General features: G+C 40.1%; 1 protein-coding gene across 1 annotated transcript in view; it reads right to left on the bottom strand.

Annotated features, from left to right (window-relative positions):
- CDC14B (cell division cycle 14B) overlaps positions 1-25,324 on the bottom strand; it is a 91,190-nt gene that overhangs the window by 8,853 nt on the left and 57,013 nt on the right. The window contains 8 exon segments of the mRNA XM_032477437.1: positions 8,189-8,286; positions 9,002-9,161; positions 9,335-9,473; positions 15,376-15,481; positions 15,483-15,607; positions 15,904-15,991; positions 19,060-19,122; positions 21,280-21,346. Coding sequence (XP_032333328.1) covers positions 8,189-8,286; positions 9,002-9,161; positions 9,335-9,473; positions 15,376-15,481; positions 15,483-15,607; positions 15,904-15,991; positions 19,060-19,122; positions 21,280-21,346 — 846 coding nt within the window.

The following is a 25,324-nucleotide window of genomic DNA, read 5'->3' as shown; positions in this document are numbered from 1 at the left end:
TCGCCTCATTTCCCTATGAAGCTTTACACGAAGATAATCAGAGAACTTTGCTTTTGGAAAACAAATGACCTGGCATGTTGAACAATTCCCACACCAAAGACATACACCAGTAAAACAAATCTTTGGGCCCCAAAGTAAAAATAGATTCTCAGAATTCTAGTCATGAAAACAAGAAATCATTTTAAAAAACTCAAATTCTAAAGACTATGAATATAAATATCTACACAATATTCACTCTTCAGAGCTCGAAGCACAAGCAATAAACCTTACATCAATACTAATGTTTATAACATTTCAAACTTTGAAAGTCTGTTCAAGCAAACATTTTTTTGTCTGGATTACAACTACTCACTGAAGTCACCAAGCACCATTAACGTGAAAGGGAAACTGTCTCAATTTTGTGAAATTTGATTTAATTAAACTCTAGAAATCTCAAGGAACTGATGCCTGTGGGAGTAATTACCCCGGAGGCAAATTCATGAATCAGAAAGAACACCTTCAGATAAAACCCACACAGAACCCCTTGTTCACAAGCAGAGGGGGTTTTAAAATCCCTCATGGAATTGTCATAGAGAAAACAGCAGAAAACATCACAGAAGTTTACAAGCAATTCTTTTCTTTAAGACATAGTGACTAAAACACTGAACTGCATCTGCATACACACACGTTTACATATCCTCAACTTTTTACTTCTCTGTGAGAGAAAGCATTTCTTTTAAAATGCTCCCTCCTCTCACATCCAAACATAAAGGGGAGACAGTCAACAACTTATGAGAACCCAGCTCGTGAGTAAAAAGAAACCATTACAACGAACTAGTAGTCAGTCCTACCTCCCAGCTCTAAGTTAATATCATGTTAGTTACTAACCAAAACCAAGTCCTTCAAGTGGAGTAAAGATTAATAAGTTCTTATCATAGTAGTATCACCCAAACCATAGGATATTCAACATTTAGTAAAATGCTAACTTCTCATCACTAAAAAAACCAAACAAACCCAGAGGGCTGATTGCACTGGAGGTCAGTGGTTTTCAAGCTGTTTGGGGAAGTGAGGGAGGGAAGGGCTGAGGGAAAGGCTCTCCCAGCTGTTTCTCTCCATCCAGGCAGTATTTCTGAATCAGGCCTCCAGTCTCACTGAGGGAAACTGATCCTGGGTAAACGAGCCAGGATTTCTGATAGTTTTCTCACCCTAGATGCCGAATGTTCTAACACAACAGAAAATGAACGTGAGGACATATGATCACAGAGGACACCGACTGCCCCCGCATTTAAATTTCACCCTGGAACACAAGGGATTTATTTTAAAATTCTTTATGATTATATTAAGTGAGGAGGAACTAGTTAGGTGTCTCAGCTAAGGATCCGAACCTAGAGTTTTTCATGCAGAAAAACAAAACGACAACAGAGACAACCCGCAAGTCCCCCGCAGCTGCTTCTGTAAGCCCGGGCCCGGTGCCCGGCGTCGCCATCGCTGTCCCGGCGCCTCTCAGCTGCGCAGCAAGGCTCGTGGGTTTTCATCTCCATTTTCACAAATGGAGAAAATGAGACTCCTGTTGGCTTTGTCTGAAACACCGCATCTACTCTGCAAATAACTTGAGGCCATTTATGGCCAAAAGTCTAGAAAACTATCACACTATAAAATCATTACTATGAGGGCAAAAAAACAAGAGCCAACACGTCGCCTGCTTAGGAAACGCACCTCCTGGCTTCTTACCTATTTAACCGTGATGCTTAAACACTATACAGAACAAGAAGCTACTGCTGAATCGTATTTTAGGCTGATAAGAAACATCTTTTTAAAAGTATTCATTTCTCTGTGAAAGTGGTGTAAACCATTCATGTGAAGTAATATAATATTAATAGCTAATAATTTGTGTGGAATTTTGAAAATAAGAGCATGACGGAAATTTGGGGGGCATCACCCGCATCAGCAAAGAATTCTGGTCCCCACTTACTTGCATTAACAACAGAGCGGTTATTACATCTGTAGGCGAGGCTTCAATAAAGTGGGGGAAAAAAAAACGCCAGCAATGCGCTTAGAAATTACCTGAGATATTCTACAAGTAACACCATGCGGTGGGTTGAGCTGGCAAACATGCGTGAAGTGTTCCCTCGCCAGCTCCCACCCTGCACACCAGGCCAACCACAGGGCTGCGCAGGCCAACATTCAACACGTCACTCCTCCTGCCCGTCTTTCCCGGACTGGAACCCTCACCCTCAGTCCTCTCTTTCACCTCTTGTCCACACTGCAGCTGACTTTCTTCTCGGTAGTTATCTTTTGAGGCCTAAGATTTTCAGGTTTGGGACATAAAGATACTTGCAACTCGAGGCGTCCAGCAAAGCAGAATATTGCCAAGCCGGGTCTCTCACTTAGAAAGCCACCGAATGCTTTGGACAGAAATGTTTAGTTCCAGGAAGAGATTCCACCGGGGCAACCGTGCACTATTCACACGCCACCACTGATTGAAAAGGAGCCTTCAGAATGATGGCGCTGAGTCCCTGCCCCCTGCAGAGATGCCTTCCCCACTGTCTGAGCGTCTGCACAGCATGTGAAGGGCTGAGACAGGCAAGCTCTCCAGGCACAAGGTGATGCTACACTGTCAGCCAACAGAGGCCAATGCCAACCATGGTGCCCATGAGCAGTCACCTCGGAGGGTGACGGCAAGGCTCCTGCCTGCTGACATCACTCTCACTGTTGACAGCTTGATTCTGTAAACTCCAAACTAATCAGGCGGGCTAAACTGAATACTCCGCTTTGGCTCCCGAAATACACTGGCAAATGTCAGTAATAACAACAACAAAAAAGGCTATGTCTTACATAGAATATTAAAAAGAAAAGAGACTCATAGAGACCATTTTTTAAAGTTTACCTCTGCAAAAAATAATACAACCATGAAGTGCCTAAGTATTATTAGCAAGGACTCAACCTGTTCGAAACATCTTTGCCACTTGAAATAGCTGGAGAAAAATACATCTACGCCGTGTGTGATGGTCCTGAGTCAGAGCACGTAAAATCTAAGCTCATTAAGAGAAGTAACAGAAGAAAACATCTCAGGGGGTAATCCATACCAGGAAGAGAGCAGGTGTGCCTCTGTAATAACAACCTTGTATTAATAAGATATTTTTAAGTGTCATAAATAAGAACGTGTTAGGCAGTTTTCTCTCAATTTTGAAAAGAATGGCATCTGTCAGATGCTTAAGTCTTTCTAGACATCTGAAGACACTCAGCGAAACCACGAGGTACTCAAGTTGGCTGCAATGGAATTTTGTTTTGGAGGAGATCCTAGAAGGCACTTCTGTGTCCCTTTGTAACTCTCAAGCACAAGTTGGAACAAGATAAGGAATTCTTCAAATATGAGCTAAAGAGAAAGTTTTGGAGAAAGAAGAATGCAGCCTAGACGGAAGAGGTTAGCGGTAAACCACAGTCTCACAGCATACACCCTCCTTCCTTCCTGTGCTCTTGGTCTTAAGAACATGACATTCCCGGGCAAGCTCCTTGCCACATTCCTCTGCAGAAAAGGAGTCTCTTCACTATTAAGGGATGCATTCAAGACGAAAGATATCAAGAGAACACAAATCCTGCCTCTATGAACCTAATAAAGGCGTTCTGGTTACTTCTGGGAAAGGAGGAGAGCGGGAGGGAGTGAGGTGCATGGTGACTGTCGCGTGGAAACACAAACACAGACAAAGGACTCCAGTCTTCTCTGCTTTCTTATCTTCCTTTAACATCAGGTGTTGAAAACTATACTTGACTGTATTCCCTACAGCGGAGGAAGTGAAATGAGGCAGAGGAGAAAATCCTGCAGACTCAAGACAGAAGACTTCTTAGGGAGGCAGGTGCCTGCCCAGTGTGCTGTGTACCAAGGCAGAATCAGAGGTGAGATGGGATGCGATGCTCACTAGACCTCATGGCCACAAAAACAAATCTTCACCAACATCAGAAAATCGGTGGGAAAATTCTTTTTGCTAGATGGGAAAGGCTATATTAAAGATACTTACTCTAGAAAACGAGAGGAAAGCTGTACAGACAACTGACTGAAAGAAAGCCACCCCAATCATCTCAAACGATTTTTCACAGGGAAAAGAAACTCCTTCAGGGTCATTATAAATTGCTATTTCAAAAACTCTGTTAAGAGTAAGCACATCTTAAAAGCAAAGTGTGTTATTTTTATACGTATGAAAAGAACAGCGAAAATTTCCCTCCCCGCCACCCAGCGCATTAAGTGAAAAGATTCAGAATGAGAACGTTTGGGAAATGGCAAATGAACACAGCGAGAAGAGCTGACAGAAGAGCATGCATCACGAGAAACACAGCGGACACCAGAGGGGAACTCTCGTAGGAAAACGGAACGGGACACTTACAGCTATCTGTCAAAGGGTCCTGATGGCTACTGTGTCCTTAAACCATCGAGACAGAATAGCAGGGTGGGGAGAAGGTAGTCACACACAATCCACCAGATGACAACACTACACAGTGCAGAGGTCAGCACAGCTAGGGAACATCTGGAAAGGGGCGGAGGGGAGAGAACAGATGTTCAAACTGGGAGGCCAAAATAAACAAAATCATACATAAATAAAGCCATGTGTGAATTTCAGACACCCTGTGAGGCAAAGGGGCGGGAGACGGGGATAAAACTGCGCCATTTTATGTTGGGGGGAAAAAAAATGCTATCCTCGGTTTCAAACGGATTTTGATATTTGGAAACAAAAGATTAGACCCCATCTCTCATCGGGTGACCACCCCCGTGTTAATTTAATTGTACCATCCAGAAACCAGAGTCGTACCTAAGGGATTGACATTCTTCAAAAAAACACAAGACACACACAGAGAAAATTCAACCAAGCCACAGAGGGAAAAGGGGGCAAAACCAAGCAACCAAACCAAAGAAAAAAAAAAGTCCTGGGCTGACAATTAATATATGTATGTTCATGGACAACTGAAAAATTGTGCTGTACACTGGAAATTGACACAACATTGTAAACTGACTATAATTCAACAAAATAAAATTAAAAAAAAACCGCCCTGGACTGGTAATTAACAACCTCATAGGAGGCACAATTACAAATACAGGATTTGTTCCCCTAGTAAAGCTCAAGAATTATTTTCCAAGGCTGAAAAATACTCATCTATAGTATACTGTTAAGGGGGATCTAAGGGTTTTTCAAGGCTAATTATGTCTTTACCTATTCCCTTGTTGGACGCAGTCTTCATGTATCATTTCCCTTACCCCTGACACACCTAGCAGAAAGCATTACTACGATGCAGAAAGGCAGGCAGCGTGAAGAACGTTACAAAATCCACCAGGTCTGTTTTAGCACAGACAGTAATATACTTGCCACCAGGTTCTGAGGGTCACTGCAAGACCACGGTGCTACATGACTTCCTGTCTTCACGGCAGTCAGGGTCAGACAAGCTCTCTGAGAAAATTACTATTTCACAATGTCTAGCAACTTTAACTCTCCCCAAATACTGTTTGCAAAATAGAAACCCATGATTTGACTATTTTATGTGCTATCACTTTTGCCTAAGAATCACCAGCACTCATATTTTTTCACTGATTTTTCCCTCTTGTAAGTGTTTTCAGTCGGCTAAGTGCCAACAGCAAAGCAAACGAACGTGTCCGCTTTGACAGATGGGTCAAAATCTGAAGGCAGGAAATGGATTTAGATTTCTCAACCCAAGCTGCTGTTGCCAACTCTCTTCTCGGGGGACTTTTATTTCTAAAATAACACGAAGACTTGGGAAGGAAAGGAAATCTCTCCAGTTGACCGCCTCTTCTAGGGCCAAAGGAGCTCCCAGTAAGAGCAAAAAAAGAGATGATTCTAATAGCAAAGAGGGTCTGAAAAAGCAGAGGAGGGGATAAGCAAAATGTAAGGAGAAGAAAAAGAAATTTGCTGTGACTAATCTTAAATTCCCCTGGGGTCTTTACACATAATTAATTGCTTAGAAGAATTTTAGCATTTTTGCTTTTTCCTGTAAAAGTGCGACTTAAAAAGTCTGTTAATTGTGTGTAAGGGAGGAGGGCAGTTGGGAGGCTATTTATTTTACTGTTTAGGGGATTAAAATTACAATTAGGGGAAATCTTATATTAAATTAGCTTTTTTTTTTTTTTTTTAAGCTTTTACCGTTTTTACTTGGTTGTCGTAACATATGCCAAGAGCGCTTCAGAGCAAAGGGCCAGTGCCCTTCATTCCCACTGGGGGTAAGGAGGGTATAAACAATTAAGTAGCCGAATGCGCAGCACAGAGGCTGGTCTCTCCTCCACCCAGCCCTTGTTGCTGGTTACCTTCACTCAAGCATCGCTGATCCATTCAACTTTCATCCCAGAGAACCTCACATACCACGGTGAATGTCATAGCATCTAGCGTTACCTTCCGGTTTCCAACAATATTTAGAAATTTAGTCTACGTTCGTTGTTTCCTTTTATGTTACCACATACCCACCAGGTATGAAAGAGACTCTTAATATAGTCTCCATTTTTCTAGAAAAAAAAAAGCATCAGGGGACTTGAACTCTTAGAAAACACGGACTCAAGAGTGGCTAAAGGAAATTTCCTTTAAGCCCTACCGAACCTTTGACCAAGTGGAACTCCCGTGCCCTGGCTCCCAACTTGACTTCTGAACAGAAGGCAAGAAACTACGGGGAAATAAATTGATGCTGCAGATTCTTAAACACAGAACAAAAAAAAAAACCTGCACACGGCTAAAAGCAACCCATAAAATCACCCATTTTCTAGGGCTTGCGGTTCTAAGTGTGGTCCCTGGACCAGCAGCATATGCAACACCTGGGAGCTGGCCAGAAATGCAGAATCACAGGTGGCACCCCAGACCCACTGACCATCACCTGCATTTGAACAAGCCCCCCACGAGGCTTAAATGCACATTTTGAGAAGCACTGCTCTGGGGCACTAGATTTTTCCCCCATGTCTAAAATTGGCTTCAGAATGATTATTTGAATGATTATTTCCTCCATGTCTAAATAAAAAGAATCAGTAAGACCTTAAATGAAGGCTTAGAATGAAATTAAAAACAAAATGGCATTTGGAATAAATTACATAAAATGCACCATTCTTAAAGCATTCTAGTTGACTGAATGCACCACTAAACTTCAGAAAGAATGCTTAATTAATGCCTATAATCAATATTGATGCCTGTCATTCACTTGGCACTTTATTTTGGAAAACTCAGTTCTTTTCTTTGGGTCTTTTAAGCATCTCCCAAGGCACTGGCCCATGACGACACACGCCATTAAGTCTAATTCTACTTTGCAATTTAAGATTACAAGGAGATACCAGTGAAGAATCACTTTTAACTAAAAAGGCCTTGTCTTCTCTGCCATGACCATGTCATTAGTTCTTAATCATATTACAAGGTGCTTCCTGAATAATAAAAAGACCTATCTCCATCACCCCGAGCCCCAGCAAAAAGGGGCTGAAATTTGGTACCCACTCCACAAGGAAAAGGGAAGTCACCAGAAGGAAGGGATCCAGTGGCACAGGTAGGAGCATGTGCTAAGTAATACCCTAGGGAAAGTACAGTGGCCAAGTGTTCTGATTCCACGTATCTTTCTACCAATCTGGGATATTCCATGAGATTGAATCCCATCCAACACTTACGCAAGCAAGCACGAGTGGACCTGCACACACCACCCAATAACTATAGAACTTCCTGTCCCCACGCTAAACCTTCTTCTGTAACTTGAAAACCATTCCTCAAGCAATAACACAAAAATATAGTTTAATCAGTTCACTGTTGACCTAAAATCATATAGTGACATTACGCCACCATGTCACCATGAATTAAATTCTACCATTATCAAAACAAATTCTCTGTAATATGGTACTGAATTCAAAGAAATTCACCATTTTAATAACTAGGCTGTCGTACAGTTTACATCTGCCGTCACTCTCTTGAGGATGTCACATGATGATTATCCAAGGAGAAAAAAAATTCCTCATATTGCTTTCCTATCCCCACAGGCTGGTGAGGTTACAACAGAAGACAGATAAAGGATCGCAAAGAACTTCTTAGGCAAGACCCCTAGATTTTAAATAACGTACTCATTTCAAAATGGCATTAATGGGCACGCAACCACGGAGAAAAATGCACAGGAAAAAACAAAACAAAACAAAACAAAACGACCTCGTACACATATTCAGTGCCATCAACCACATGAAGGAAGTCAGACTCACGTGAGGGGAATTGCGTTTGCTTTTGATTGTCTTCTGCTTTTCAGGGCCCGAAGTCTATCACCTTGTGTCACTCCGTTGATCTCATCGTCATCGCTGTACTGTGTGAGTAAAAGAACACTGAGCTAATGATTTACGTTGTACTTAAGGCAGTGAAGCGTAGCAGGTGCATTTATCCAATACAGACCACACACAGACACACGCAAACATACTTCAGCTTCCTGGTGAACCCCCAAATACCCTGCTCCTCTCAGAATAAAGCTACAGGACCCCTTTCAAGACAACCAAGAGCTGACTTTCACAGAGAACCCAACAGCACTGTTGTTATCAAACATTTTGACAGTGAAGAGGCGAAATGGGTTTTCAATACTGAAAAAATTATTTTTATTTTTAATTTCACAATCTACTTACCACCCCTTAATCTAGTACTGTTACCTTCCTCCCTAAACTCTTGGTTCTTTAAAGTTCTCCATTTGAGAACAACTGGCTCCCTAATGGGAAGAAATGGGGGAGAGGGCGTCACTGTGTCCATTTTCACATACCTCTTTTTATCACCAATGCCTTGTGAGTAAAAAACAAAAAACAAAACCCAAAAAACTTTAGTTTTATGGACACATACCTTGTTTTAACTATTTTGACTAAAAAAGTGCCTAGAGAGGGCAGTAAGTTATTTAAAAAAAAAAAAAAAGATGTGTAACAATAACCCCTCAAAATGTGCTTTATTATTTTGATCTACAATTTTCTCCACGCCCTTCTGAAAGACTCTCAGCAGCACCGGAAGCAATGAAAACAGCGTGATGGGGGTGGTCCGATTACCAGCTCAGGTTCTTGTTTGTCCTGATTCTTGACCCCATTGATTGAAATGTCATCAACAGCCACGAGGAGTTTTGAGACGGCTGCTCTGTGCCTTCCGTTCTCCTGACCCCTTAACTTTTGACGAAAACAGTCACCTTCCAACCAGAGGCTTGCCTGTTTCCTAGAGCATTTAAATAACAACATCAAAATACAGCTTTCCAGAAAGATACATACGAACAACTTTCTCCTACTAGACTACCTGCTTTTACTGGAGACTGAGAAAAATTCTACTTCCCCTCATCTTCCAGACCCACGTGTTCCCTGAGGAATCACACAAGCTCTCTGTCTACTTACATCATCAAAAATTGTTGCTGAGGCCCGATCACTGAGCCGGGTCTGCAGATTCTGATCCAGGCAATGGTCTCGGTGGCTGTCATCCTGTAATGCTTCATGATGTAGCAGGCTATCAGAGTGCCTGTCCGCCCAAGGCCAGCTAGGAAAAGACACAAGCCAATGAGACCTGGTCTCGTGAGCTCCCGAATTTTGTTGGGCAGGTGGAATTTTTTAAAAAGGCTTCCCCATGATTCTGCTCTTCCTGACAACAGTTCTCATGCTTTGATGCATAGTATGATCAACTGGAAAGTTCTTTTTTAAAATACTGGCTCTTACCTCCAGAATTCTGATTTACTTGGTATGTGATGGAGCCTGGACATAGAGATTCCTAAAATCCTCCAGATGATTCTGTTTCAGCCAGGACTGAAAATCACTTTCTAATTGATGATTCTCAGTGTAGTATTTTATACTCTGGGTTTTCTGTCAATGGTACCATCATCTTTCCAAAAATACAGTCTTATAATCTTGTACTTTCTCCCTCATCCAATAGTTTTTTCCTTCTCTACTTCTGTATCTATTTTCATGTGGACATTTTCTCACTCTATTCTGGCTGCCCTCCTTTACTCTCAACTAGACCACAGTCATTACCTCCTGTGATGGTTAATGTCATGTGCCTACCTGGCAGGTGTATTTGGCTGAGACTGGCAGACGTTGAGTAAGCTGACTGCCCTCCATAACGTGGGTGGGCCTCACCCAATCAGTTGAAAAATCTGAACAGAACAAAAATACTGGCCTTACAAAGCTAGAGGGAATTCTCCAGCAGGCTGCCTTTGGACTTCAACTGCACCACTGGCTCTCCTGGGTCTCTACCTTGCCAGTTCACACTACAGATTTTAGACTCGTCAGCCTACATATTCATGTAAACTAATGCCTTTTGATAAATCTCCTTCTCTCTATATACATAACCTACTGGTTCTGGTTCTCTGGAAGACCCCCACTAACACAGATTTTGGTACTTGTGAAGTGGCATGCTACTATAACAAATACGTAAAAATGTGGAAGTGACCGGCACTGGAATTGTAAAGGCTGGGAGGGTTTTAAAGCACATGTTAAAAAAAAAAAAAACCAAGGTTGCCTTGAAGGGACTGTTGGTAGGAATACGGGTGTTAATGGTGATTCTCGCGCGGACTCGGGTGGAAACAAGGAACATGTTATTGGAAACCGGAAGGAAGGCAGTCCTTGTTAGAAAGTGGAAGAAAACCTGGCTCAATTGTGTTCTAGTGCTCTGTGGGATGCACAACTTCTGAGTGACGACCTTGGATGTTTAGTAAAGGAGATTTAGATTTGTAAGCAGAATGTTGATGGCACAGCCTGGTTTCCCTCACTGATGTGAGAGGAGAGAGGTGAACTGAACTATTGAGCAAAAAGGAACTGAGAAACTAAACATTTAGTAAATTCTAAGCCTATTCATTTTGCAAAAAGTGAGAAAGTGTGTTCCAGATACGAAGGGTGTGATCGAACCATCAATTCCATAAAGATACTGCCCACGGATTTAATCAGCCATCTCCGCAGAAGCCAAAAATAGTGATGGGGTTACACCAACAGACATGCTGCCACTGTGGACCAAAGGGGACAGAAACAGGATGAAATAAAGGAAGGCTTGTAGATTTTGGAGATGCTATGGACTGGACAATAGAAGTCACTGGCTGCAAACATGGCTCATCCTTCAAGAGAAGGGAAGCGTGACCTTGATGGTGATGCAGAGATTGGCTTGGCTGCCACGGCCACCACAGGCCCACAGGTCAAGGCTGTCAACTCCCAGGTTTCATAGGGTAGGGGCCCCCCCTCTGTGGTTTTAGTGGGCCAGGCTGCCCCTGCCTAGAACCACACGGGCAGTGCCACCGCCTTGGGCCAAGGGGATGGGCTGCCACCCCAGTGGGCCTGTAGGGAAAGGAGCCAAAGAGCCTAAAGATGTAATGGCATTGGCCTTGCTAGGATTCGGACTTGCCTGGGACCTGTTCCACTTTCCTCTTTCACACTTGGAAGAGGAATGTCTATTCTATGCCTGTATTCTCTGCCTGGTTGTACATTCAGGCTGGGGAGGAACTTGCCTCAGGATGAAGCATACCTGGAGGGTCACCCATATCTGACTTGGGTGATATTTAAATGAGACTTTAGATTTGGAATTGATACTGAAATGGATTAAGACTTTCGGGGCTGTCAGGAGGGGCTGAATGTATTTTACACACAAAGACATGAATACTGGGTGCCCAGAGAACAGAAATGTTATAGACCGAACTGTGCCACCCCAAGTCCATATATTGAAGTCCTAACTCCCAATGTGACTATCTTGGGAAAAGGGGCCTTAACAGAGGGAATTAAGGTTAAATAAGGTCATGGGGGGAAATCCAACAGGACTGGTGTCCTTCCTTATAAGAACAGGAAGAGACACCAGGAGAGAGTGTACAAAGAAGACAAAGAGAAGGCGGCCGTCTACAAGCCGGGAAGAGAGGCCTCACCAGACACCAGGCTGGCACCTTAATCTTAAGGTTCCTAGTCTCCAAAACTATGAGAAAACAAATTTTTATTGTTTAAGTCAGTCACAAAGTCTATGGTATGCTGTTATGGTACCTCGAGCAAATGAACACTGAATCTCACTTTTCACTTGATAATCCAACCTTCACACTGTCATCAATTTTCTTCCCAAAACAAGATCTAATCATATTGAATCCTTTTCAGATTTTTAACTGGTCAGCAGTCAACATCAGGGTTCCTCAACCCCGCACTACTGACACTTGGGGCTAGATAATTCTTTGGGGACTGTCCTGTGCATTTGGGGACATTTAGGGACATCCCTGGCCTCCACCTGCTAGGTACCAGTAGCGTCTGTCCTCCCAAGTTGTAAAAACCAAAAAAATGTCTTCAAACATCATCAAGTGTCCCCTGGGGGGCAAAACTGTCCTGAATGAGCAGCTCAGCTGAAAATAACCTCAACGGCCTATGATAATTTTTAAAAAAATGAAATAACTGATGTTGGATTTTTTTTTAAGCTTTTGGTAAAACATACCTAACATAAACTTTACCATTTGAACCACTTTTGTTCACGCATCATTTTCCTGATTTCATTTACTTCTCTGCTTCCTTTTAGCTCGGTAAGCTTTGTTGGTTTGTTTGGCAGGGGGTCGGGGAGGCATATGGAAATCTATTACTATCATGCTTTCACCGTCAAAACATGTCCTTGGTCTTTCCTTCTTGCCTTTGTATAAAGCCAAGGGACACTGGCTACTTTAACAGCCTTAAAGCAAACTCCGGGAACGTCACCAACGGCACGACCTTTGCGACCAAACCCAGCAACCAGAACTTCATCATCTTCCTCAGTGAAACCCAAACAACCATCATTGCATATAAAGGCTGTGATTTTTTTTTTTTTGACCATTCTTGATTAGCTGAATCTTGACACATTTCCTGATGGCAGAATTTGGCTATTTGGCTTCAATTTCTACTTTTTCAAGCACAACCTCTGCATGAGAAGTGCCTCCAAAAGGGTTGGCCTTCAGGGCTGGGCACAAATGGGCTTTCTTTTTCCACTGATCATGCCACGTCTGCTCTCGTCAGTGGCTATGGAGCTTCCAGGCAAGTATGAAGCCCCCAAAACTTGCCCATCCTGCTGGGGCCATGGGCGTGAGCAGAAGAGCTCACTGAATATTCTAAAGACAGACACTTAAAATTCTTTGTCAGGCAGTGCAAAGATCTATGTTTCTCTAGGGTCAGTTTCTGACGATCATTTTGGCCATTTTTAAGTGTAGAGACAGCGGCATTAACAAGTTCACATCACTGTGCAACCATCACTACCATGTCCCATGTGTACTTGAGACAAACGATATTTTGTTGGAGAGGGGCAGGGTTCTCCGCTACATTTAGTTGTTGTGTTGCTCAAGGTCTCCGCTTTCTCAACTTATTTTCTGTCTGGCTGTTCCATCCTTTGTTGAAAGTGGGATGTTGAAATTTCTAACCGTTGTTGTACAGCTGCTTGTTTTCTCCTTCAACTCTGTCAACTTTTCCCTTCATGTATCTTGAAGGTCTGTTATTTGGCATGTGAAATGTTTATAATTGTTGTATCTTCTCGCTGTAATGAGCCTTTCATTAATATATAACATCCTCTTTTGTCGCTTTCTTGATTTAAAGTCTATTCTGTCTGATAACCAACTCTCTTTGGGTCACTATTTAATGAAATAGTGAAATGAAAGTTCTCATTCTTTCACTTTCAACCTATTTGCGTCTTTGGATCCAAACTGAGTATCTTTTAGATAGCATGTAGTTGGGTTATTACTTTTTTAAGGCATTCTTCCAATCTCTGCCTTTTGATTAGAGTGTTTACAAACCAAAGCTACAATAATAACAGCTTTTATAACTGTCCAGGTATTTACTTTTACAGAGGTCTTTATTTCTTCATATAGCTTTGAGTGACTGTCTGGTGTCCTTTCATTCAACCTTTATCATTTCTTGCAAGGCAGGCCTAGTGGCAGCAAACCCTCTCAGCTTTTAGTTATCTGGGGATATCTTAATTTCACCATCATTTCTGAAGGACAGTTTTGCCAGATAGAGGATTTGTGGTTAAAGTTTTTTCCTTCAACACTTTAAACATAGCCCACTCCCCTCTGACCTCCAAGGTTTCTGATGAGAGATCTACTGCTGGTCTTACCAGGAGCCCTTGTGTGTGGTAAGATGATTCTCTCCCTTTGCTTTCGAGGTTCTCTTTGTCTCTGGCTTTAGATTGAATTTCATCTTGGTGTAGGTCTGAGTTTATTGGGCTTGGAGTTTGTTGAGCTCTCTGATGTTTACATTTGTGTCTTTAATCACATTTGGGAAGTTCTTAGACAGTAACCCTTTAAAAAGTCTCTCTGTTTCTTTCTCTCCCTTCTCCCTTTGGGATTCCCACAATCCATTCACAGCCTACTTTATGGTGTCCCAGAGTTCCCTTAGATTTGGTTCTCATTTCAATCTTTTTTCTTTCTACTTTTCAGACCTGATCATTTCAATTATCCTATCTTCAAGTTGCTGATTTCTTTTGTCTGCCTGCTTATGTCCGCTTGTGAACCTCATCAATCCATGTTTCATTTCAGTTCCAGAATTTTTTTTTCCTTTTAAAGTTTTGTATCTCCTGTTGATATTTCCATTTGGTCCATGCGTTGTTTTCTTCACTTTGTATTCATTTTATTTTAGCTCTCTCACCACCTTTAAGACAGTTGTTTTAATGTCTTTGTCTAGTAAGTCCATCATCTGGTCTTTCTTTGGGACAGTTTCTCTTGATTCATTTTTTTCCCCTTTGAGCTATCCTTTCCAGTTTCTTTGTATTGTTTGAGATTTTTTTTGGGGGGGGGGTGAAAACTGGACATTTGAATCTTATAATGTAGGAACTCTGGAGATTAGATTTCTGCTATTCCTCAGGTTTGCTGTTTTGTTTTTCTTTTCCCCAATATTGAATTTGTCTTAACAAAAATATATTCCTTGTCTTCTTAGTTAACTAACAAAGGGAGGAAAGTTAAATAAATCCTAGTATGCCCATAAATGGATTGTAACACATTCATTCAATAAATATTTATTAAGTGCCAGGCACTGTTCTAGCTGCTGAAAACCTAGCAACTTGTTAGGATATAAACTCTACAAAGAAAAGCTCTTGGAGTCTGCTCTGCTCACCAACATATGCCAGAACCTACCAAACAGTAGGCACTGAATAGATATTTAAGGAATAAATGAATGCATTTTAATATGATAAGCTTTTGTAGAGTTACCTAGAAATACAACTTAATTTACCACGCTTTCCATATAAAATTAGGATTTTTAAAGCATTCTTTATATGAACAGCCTTTTTATGTCAATCATACCTCAACAAAGAAAGAAGGTTTTAAGAAGAAAGCAACTCACAAAAGGGAAAAAAAAAGCATCTTTGAAAAACAAAGGCAGCTTCATGTGTCCTGGCACATAATCTAAATGAGGATGGTATGTTTCTACCCGTACAGACACGCATGACCACCGTTCTTTAACCAACACTAGAAACATACCTTTACAGTGTACTGCAACGGCACCCTCGGCGTTTTCACAAATACCCAGAAACTCTTTGACAATGGCATCAGTAGGGGTGCTGCCATCCGCAAAAAAAAGATCATAGGTGATCGAAACCGGCATTCGTAAAGCGTTTGGCATCATACATCCTTTTATTCAGACGAATGATGGTAGTAACGTTGTGACTCTTAAAATATGAAATATAGGCCTCAGGAGAATGTTGGTGGTAACCTACATAAAGAAATTCACCAGATGTTGTAAAATGCAGAAAGAAAACAGTGGACAACAATTTCACCTGTAACTGGGTGGGGACAGTATCTGGACTGGGGATTGAATACCAATTTGACTATAACTGTGAAAAAAAATTTTTTTAAAGTTAAAATCCAGGAAGAATGATGTGCTAAAATGACCAAGCATACTTAATTAAGACACTCCTGCTTAGTTTAACTCTTTGGCCTCTTTCAAAAGAAAATACAGGATGGATATTTTTAATAACAAAATTCTACTGGCCCCATATTTTCGCATACCACTTTCAAGTCTGGTTCTTGAATGAGGTCCACAGAAGGCAAGAAATCGGCCTGGTATTATCCAATTTAAATCTCCGTTTTCTGCTTTCTGCAAAGGGAAGACCAGCACAATTCATTTTTAGATTTAATCTCCTCTCCATGCCCCTTATCACTACTGAGTATCTGAAGGACTTCAAATCCATTTGCTTCAGCACAAAAGCTGTTTAGGAATGCCCAGGAGACAGGAAACGAAACTGAGCCTGCTATGAGTTATTTCTAGGGAACAGTTGGCCCTCAGTATCTGCAGGTTCCCCATCCGTGGATTCAGAAGGCTGACTATGACACTTGATCCGCAGTGGGTACTCGAATCAATCCCCCACGGGTATCAAGAGACAGCCTTTGGAAAACACAGCTGACCACTGCTGTCCAAACCACACCTAAGTACTTTGGTTATCTTAACCAAGTAAGTTCTTATATAGTTGCTGGTAAGTAATAAGAAAGCAAACTTTTCTGTTCTGAGAGATCTGGAAACATCCCTGATTTCCCGAATGACTTAACTGGCTCTCGATATATGTGCAATCTTGACTTCTTGAAAAAAGGAGGAAAAAATGTACCTATTTAGGTTCCTGGTTTCTCGATATTTACTTTTTATTTGTAGAGAAACACCTTTCCACCATTTTGCTAGCTATTTAATAAGAAGGTCAATGAAAAAATTTCCCCAAGCTTATCAGGAAATTCAAAACGACAAGTATACTGAGATCACAGTATGTTGTCAAGAAAAAATATGAATGTAAGATGAAATAGAAAGCACTTTACTTCCTATTGTTAAGACCCTTGGATTGAATTATTACCACAATTATTGTAACGATAAACAGAGTTGAAATTTAATAACAATAGAAATGGATATACAAAGACTTAAGCAGGAAGTGGGAAACACTTGATGAGGGGGAAGGAGAGAACATAAAAACAAGATCAATTAGCATTACAACTGGAGTGTGTATATGTGCACCAAGGAACAGGTTAGAAGTAAACCAAGAATTGCCTGAAGATCTACCAGCCAAGCAAGTAACCCCTAATCCACTTACTTAACTACCAGCCAAGGGAACTGATGGTCCTTCCACGTTAAAAGATGTAAGCAGGAATGAGGACAGGTGATGCCAGGTGTTCTGATTTTGAAGTAAAATCAGAAAGTTGGAATTTTTTAAAAAGAAAACGTGTGTGATTAGATTTCACTGAATCACAGGCATCATAGATTGTAAGATGCGTCCTGAATTCAGAGAAATTAAAACAGGAAAGATGGGCACCACGGAGTCAATGAAAATCTAGTCCAAAATTTCTAAATACACTATAGAGACTAACGCTACCATGGTCCGTAGCTACCTAAACGGTTCCCTGGGTCTCAGTGCAGTTTTGCTGAAAGTCAATGACATTTGTGCGTGACCCTGCTGCTCCCCAGCAATGTTGTAATTTCTGCATTAGTGACAAGGAAGCCAATTAGCACTTATATTACTCACTGGTTAAAAATACACACACACACACACACACACACTCAAGTGTGTAGAGTGTGTGCTTAGCATGGATGAGGTCTGGGTTCAAGTCCCAGTACCTCCATTAAAAAACTAATTAAATAAATAAACTTAATTACCTCCCCCCCCAAAAGAAATTTTTTAAATAATAATAATAATGATAAAAACAGAAACAAAAACAAAAACACACACACACAAAGGCATCCCTGTGCTACACTGAAGGAACACCAACTGGTGTTTTTAGTAGTTTTGCTTATCTAAAAAGGGAAAGTGTATTTTATTAGAAATGTTCGATTTTATAAGGAGAAGCACAAAAGTGCTGTTATACTCAGTAGTTAAGATGGTAAATACACACTGTACTTTAGAAATGTATTGCTGTTACAGAGAAGTCAAGGTAGGGTTGGTCTAATGGATCATTCACTATGCTTTTACACCTTTGGTACATCAGGGTTATGACTGATGGTGACTAGTAACCCAATTCATCAAAAAGTAGTTCAGATATACCTAGGAGTTCAAAATAATAGTGACTTCAATAACTTGATTGTGAAAGAGTAGTTATCTGAGGGTTCAAGACACTACTGCATAAAATGCCCTTCATCTGTGGAATCACTCCATTATTAATGAGAGTGTCTGCTCAAGGTAACTATAGCAGGATTAAAAAAAAACCAAAAAACCAAGGTTCCACAAGTATTCTTGCCCAGAAAAGACTTTCAGTATAGCATCTTACTCATTATCTACTTGGAGGGTGGAATGGTAGAATCAAATTACTCATTCTTTAAAAAAAAAAAAAAAAAAAAAAAAACCATTAAACATGTACAGGACGTCTGTGGTTTTGCCTGCCTGGACTCTCTCCCCGCTGCATCTCCCTTTTTTTGCTGTCTGTAAGGTCTGATGGGGCTGACCCCAGATCCCCGCTCCTGGGATAGCCAGGGTATTCTATGCCCACTGACTTCCCACTCTCGCCAGAAACACAGCCTGGTTCAGGGACAGAGACACGATCTAAGCCAAGCCAATGAGAGAACTGGTGGGTCCTCTGCCGGAACCAGGGATGCTCTTTTCCAATGAGTTTGGGTGAATCAAAGCTGCCGGTACCCATCATTATTCCTACTGGGAAGGGCTGGCCTCGGAACAAAATTAGCTTCAGCCGAGTTTCTGGTGAGTGTCTGCGTACCTGAATCTGGTCATGCATGAAGTTTCACTTGCTCCTGGACTTCTTATTCCTGTAAATCAATAAATATCTCCCCATTTTATTTAAGCCATTTGTGTTTACCTTCTGTCATTTGCAACCAGAAGTATCCTGACTTCATACAAACAATAGGTTATGATAAAAACAGGTATTTTCCAGAGGTAATCAGATGCGTAATGCTAAGGGTTTCACAAACATTATCTCAATCGCTATATAAAAGTCAACAGTATTAAAAATTTAAACAAAAAATTAAAGAAAAATATCTAGGAGCACACTAATTCACCGTAAGGATGTATCAAATGCAAAAATCAGTAAGAACCAGGACTGCAAGAAATGAGAGTAAGAGAATAAAGACTTGAGCTTTTTTTCCTAAACACATGTTCAATTTTTTTCAAAAACAAGACTATTACCTCTGAAAGTAAAACATGTATAAAGCAGTTAAAAATAATATCCTTGAAAACTTACTTCATAGTATTCATATTCATCAAGGTTAAATGAGTTGAAATTAAGGAAGTCAAACTGCATTGCCTAAAATCCAAAGGAAAGCTTTTTAAGAACAAAGATGCAAAAAAGGAAACAATTTCCAATCCAATTTCTTAATAAGAACGATCAGGAGGCACACCCAGAAAACATTACTATATTTAGATTATGTCCCACTGAACAGTTTTCAAGAGTCTTTTAAATGTTTCCATTAGCAAGAAAATTAGTTATAATAATATTTGCTTTAATTTTATTTTTTATTTCCATTCATCAATCATCCTATCCATGCAAGATCTAAATAATCAAGCCTTCAAAGTAATCCTACTAGTTTATTAGATCAACACCACTCAGGCTTCAAATATAATGCACAATATAATAATTGCTAAATAAATAACATAGAGGAGAGAAACCACGGGTTAGCTTATCCCCCAAAATCCCACACACTTCATAAACATCTGTACTTTCAAATTCTTCTGAACAGTTGAGTAAAAGATTAATGTTTCCTATACTAAAGACAGCCCAGAGACCACCACTAAAATTCAAAATTTCAAGGGAAAAAACCTTCTTTCAATAAGAAAAAAAAATATGTAAGATTTTCCTCTTCTATTCTGTAGTGTCACTCTGCAGTGCAGTCGGCAGAGCATGCAAAGCAAAATAAAGAGGATCTATTTTCTGAGACAAGGATGAGCTGGTGGCCTCTGACAAGCGTTCTTTCTGCTTACTGAGCCAGACAATATGTAAGCAAGAACTCTTGATCAACAACGTATTCTTGGTTCAAAAGGGGTGATTCTGTTAACCCAGTTTTCAAAACTTAAAACGACTGAAATATGAATGAGAAATAAGAGGGCTACAATAACAAGCAAAAAGACTCTTCTTTTATAAACTATAGTTATTTAAGTTCTAATTCCAAGATGGAATCCATGATGACTTTTATTCCTTTGAATTCAAAATACCCAATATATGTCATACTTGGACTAGAGATGGTCCTAAGAGAATGATACAATAAAATGCTGTTTGCAGAGAATTTCTATTCTCTTTTGAATTTCATAAGAAGATCCTATTAGAATTAGCACTAAAATTAAGACATAATTACATTTTTAGATGTTTCAAATATGCAATATTCAAAATCAGTTACAAATGAAAAAATGTCTACATTGAAAATCAGAAGCTGTAGTCTCTTAAATGAAACTTAACATAGCACGAAAAAAAGCAAAGTCGCTGGATTCAAACCCCTAAATTAAGGTTCATCCTTTTTGCCTGATACAGGAAAAAAAAAAAAGGTTTATTAATTAATCTCTGAATCTGTACACTAAATAGCTCTCTGAGTTTAATCCTTACCATTTCTGTCAGAATTCTGAGAAAGCAACCATGTTTCAATACACAAGAAAGTAAACCTGGGTCCCTTTTGCCTCTGAAAATGACAAGTCACATAAAACTTGAGACGTTGTCGAAGGCTTATTTGATCCAAGGGCTCCTGACTGACAACTGTCATTTCTGGCGCTGTCCTGACATGCAAGCAATATACATAAGGGAGTAAGTGTTATAACCAGGGTCTGGTGCATCACGCGACCCCAGGGCACCCTGTTCATTTAGAATGTGATAGGAAAGGTGTCCCCTGGAGTCAAAGACAGCAAGCAACCCTGGTTGTAAAACACAGGAGTTATTTTTAAAGAGCTCTGACAAAGCAGTAGTGACCTACTTAGGTTTATATAAAACCTAGTAACAAATTACTGGGCTATTCAAATTCTGCTGTTGAACTAGAAATTGAATGCTTGAAGATACAAAAACAAAGTGTTTGACACTTACTGTGTTATAGAAATGTCTGTTGTAAACAGGATTTGCGGGAATCAGACCCATAAAAGGTGAATCAGAAAGAACTAGGAAACCAGTCATCTATTTGTTTCTTGTTTTCCATACAAATCACAACACATTCAAAACCAACTCTGAATTTAGAACTCAATTACATAACTGTTTCTTATTGTTTCCTGTTGTTCAGGTGGCTTTTCCCTCAACTCATGCAGAGAAGCACTCAGATTCAGAATAATCTGTTTTCTGGTTTGGTGTCATTCTGAAGTTGGTGGGGAAATGGGGTTCCTCTGACATCATACACATCTTGGAAGATCTTTGGGGACGAAGGCTTCACTTTTCTCGGGCTGTTCCTGAGTTCTCCAGCACAGCACTCGTCACATCCTACAAGTCACTTACCTTCTTTACTGCATAAAAACAGTCAAGAAGTGTAATGTAGAAATTGCAGCTCCCATAGGCAGCATCTCTGAAATCCCAAAAGGATCGAAATACACAGCTCAGTTAATTTAATTTTCTGCTGTACATTTATCTCAAGACAAAGCTGATTAGAATTTAAAAATCAAACACGCACAGGACAAGTCTCAAAAAAAAAAAAAAGAAGAAGAATTTTTGCCTTTTGGTTTTTAAATAAAAGATAAGTCACTGCTATAAATTTTACTGCAGTTTCTACCTACGCCAGTAGACACTGTTTTATAATTGTTGACCATTAATGACAACAGGACCACATCCTAAATTTCAAATGATCTCTCTAGATTCCTTTTGGCTTTGATAGTTGAGCTTCAGAAATTCCTTCTTGAGTTCAACTTCTCAACAGTATGTACTCTTCCCTCCAAAAAGGGTAAGGTATTTGATTTTTTTTTTTAATTCAAACTGGAAAACACCACATAAACTGTATCAGGAAAGACTGCCTTTTGATCCTGTGTATACATACGTGGTGTGGGGAGGTGTAAGTTTCTGTGCACGTTTATCTCCATCCACGCAGGAGAAAAATACTGGGAAATCAAGGTAATATTTGAAACACTAGGTGCAAGCTAAAAAGCATTTTGTTCCTCTCCAATTTAACTGGATAACTTCTTCCTGGTTCCTTTTTTTTTTTTTTTTTTTTTTTCAGTTTCTTTTTTTTTTTTTAATTTTTGGCAGAGCAGTGGGGAGAAGATAATTAGGTTTATTTTCGGAGGAGGTACCAGAGATTGAACCTAGGACCTCGTGCATGCTAAGCATTCTTTTTTGGTTCTTAAAGGACAGCAGTACCAAAGAAACCACAGGAACTAAGGCATCAGCTACCTTTAGTAGAATCACTTTCCTCTTGGGGAACTGCTTAAACTAGGTTACAGACAACCCCGCCAATACTGCATCAACACCTATCAGTAATCTTACTACGAATGTCTCAATGTAGTTAACGTCTCAAGATTTTGTCCAGAAGAATAAGCTATTTCTCCATCCCCACCTGCTTCTCCTTTTTGGCTCTCTTGAGTCATTACAAAGTGAAAATGCTTAGAATTAGGCAAGATAAAATTAATTATGGTCATTCCAGGCAAGCTGAACAATGTGCCTGTACTGAATGGTACTTACCTGGTCCCAGTGAGGAACCAGGTTGCAACTGGAGCCATGATTAATTACCTGCCTTGGTTGGGTTTTCACACTGTAATTTACCTGAAAAACTACACTGTACATTTAAATTTTTTAAATACAGTACAAACCTTAAGAACGTAGACTACTATAGCAACATTAAACTAACAAAGAAGAAAGGGCATCCTTTTCAGCTCGAAGAGTTTTAGACGTTACTGTCTGAATTGGTTAGAATTACTGCAGTGTGTTAGATGTCAGCCTTCACGAGGACTGGACACAGGGCCTTACGACATGCCATTTTTGTCCTGTAAGCTTCTGAATTTAAAAGCTGCTCTTCCGAAAGCTAGAAAAGGTCTCAGTGGAACCTAGAAAATGATTTTACCAAGAGCTTCTTGGCAATATTCAGGAAGGAGAAAAACAAGATGATCTGCCGCGTTAAGTTCTGAAGTGTGCCCACTGGGCAAGCAGCACCCACGTTAACCCCATCTGTCAACCCCATCCGCCAGAAAGGCTGATTCTCAAGCCCCATGCCCGGACCTAGGAGACAGCCGTTCTAGGGGTGGCCGCCAGGTCCCGCAGGTGACTGTGATGTTTGCTCAGGCTTAAGAACCACTGACCTATAGAATCAACACACACACACTTGTTCTGTACAAATAATTTTTTTCATAGAATAAGGAATGTTTTTAAGATGGAGAAGCTAAAATAGGGAAATAAACTAGTTTAGTCTAAACCGAAATCAAAATTATCAGTGGAAAGACGCTGAACTCTCAAACTGCATTCCAACGTTTCTCACCAGGTCTCCTGTTACCTATGATCACCGTCTTCTTGATATACTGATAATTCTCTTCCAATCAAGTTGAAGACAGGTTGATTCAGTTTTTGTGACAACCCGATGCATTTATTCAATGTATATTTTTTGAGGACCTACCTGTTTGGGGGGGGGGGGGTCAAGCCCTTCTCCATTCAGTGATAACTTGACAAGCTTTGATCTGGGCTTGGATAAAGGTTTTGCCTCATACATCACACTATCTAACTAGACAAGAATCTTTCTTTATTCACTTATGTTTATTTCATTAACACCTCCAACTTTAAACACACCCACACCTCCTACCCAAACAGACTTCTTCCGAACGGCAGAGCTGCAGCAGCTACAAATGTGGATGTAAGTCTTTGTTGTGGGCGGAACTTTATCACTAAGATCATTTAACAAACTTGAAAAAGCAGGTGAGAATCAATAAAGGAGCACTGCTTAGAAACTGCACAACGATGCCAAACACTAAGAAAACAAGTTTTCATAGCAGCCTGTATTCATAATAGCCCCAAACTGCAAATCACCCAAGAATCCATCAAAAGGGTAATGGACAAATAAATCGTGGTATATTCATAGAATGCTACACAAAAGCAATAAAAACAGGACAAACGACTAATACGTGCCATCACATGGATAAGCCTCACAGACATTATGTACTTAAAAAGCTAGCTCCCAGCTCTGCAAAAATATACGCTGTATGATTCTACTTACGTAAAGTTCAAAGGTAAGAAAAACCATCGGAAAGGGGCGGGGATCAAAGGAAATCCTCATGGGGGCTGACAATGATCTGTATCTTGAACTGGATGGTAGTTACATACAAACATGTAAATGTCTGCCGTGCTGTATACATAGGAGTCGTGGGGTTTCTGTGTGTAAGTTATATGTGAATTTGAAAAAGAAAAAATAGGTATGTGCAGCAAATGTTAGCTAAGGACCAGGCACTACACCAAGTGTTTCCTGTGCGGGAAGCTACTTAATCCTCGCATCTCATTAGGGTGAATTACTGTCGTTCCCGTTTATAGACTAAGAGACCAAGGCTCACGTTTGTAGAGAACCTCAGATATTAGTGGAAGACCTGAGAGTCAAACTCCCATCTGATGTGAACAGCCAAGCTATTAGCAACCATGCAATTCTCTCTCTCTCAAGAAAATAGAGAATAGAGACGGAAAAAAATCAACTAAGAGGCAAAAGAGGATCACAGGCAACACTAAAGAACAGAAATACATGTTTTTCAGTGATCCCAAGGTATTAAGAAAATGTGGAACCATATTTTATACTGTTTTTTCATTTACACAGGCAGAGAAATATCCAGTCTAACTCATTAAGAAATCATACATACGTAGACACACATTTTAAAACTCAGGGTTGAAGAATTACATGTCAGTTAAATTAAATTGAATCACATACTCCTATGGTGCATAAAGAAGCTATTAACTATAAATGAATGCTATTCTTGCCTAATCCTTTGTTAACAACACTCTGTTAGCAGTTACATTGATTCCGTGCAGTTGAAGTGGCAAGGATAAAAGACTGTAGTGGAATTTCTGTCAAAACATTTTCAGGCTTTATTAATTCTGATCGGCCTACTTTTAATTAGTAAGAACTGTTCCAAATACTATTTCATAGAACAGTAAAATGTAATGAAGCATTGGATTTTTAAATCTGCCAAAGGCTAATACTTTTGTAAATAATAACATTGCACTATTACATACCCACAATAATGCAATAATCTTATTTTTATAAATAAAAATGAATTAGAAAAATGGAATAAAAAAAAAAAACGCCTAAAACACAAGCCTACATTCTTATAGCATTTGCTTCCACAGACACAAAAATACTCTATTAATTGCCAACACTTCTCTAAGATCTTACTCTCAGTTCCTATACTTATCATAGGCTGGTAACAAAAAGCTCACAGGCTGGCACTAGTTCACAAGCCAAATTTTATGCTTTAGATAAATCAAATACCTGGCATCAATGACTGAAGAGATTCAAATATCACAAACCTGAACTGTTTCTAGCTCAGTTCTGTTTTTTTAAAGAATTACTAATTTTTGTTCTTGG

The sequence above is a fragment of the Camelus ferus genome, chromosome 4, assembly GCF_009834535.1.
Source record: "Camelus ferus isolate YT-003-E chromosome 4, BCGSAC_Cfer_1.0, whole genome shotgun sequence".
Taxonomy (NCBI): Eukaryota; Metazoa; Chordata; class Mammalia; order Artiodactyla; family Camelidae; genus Camelus; species Camelus ferus.
This window is presented reverse-complemented; position numbering and strand designations above follow the sequence as displayed.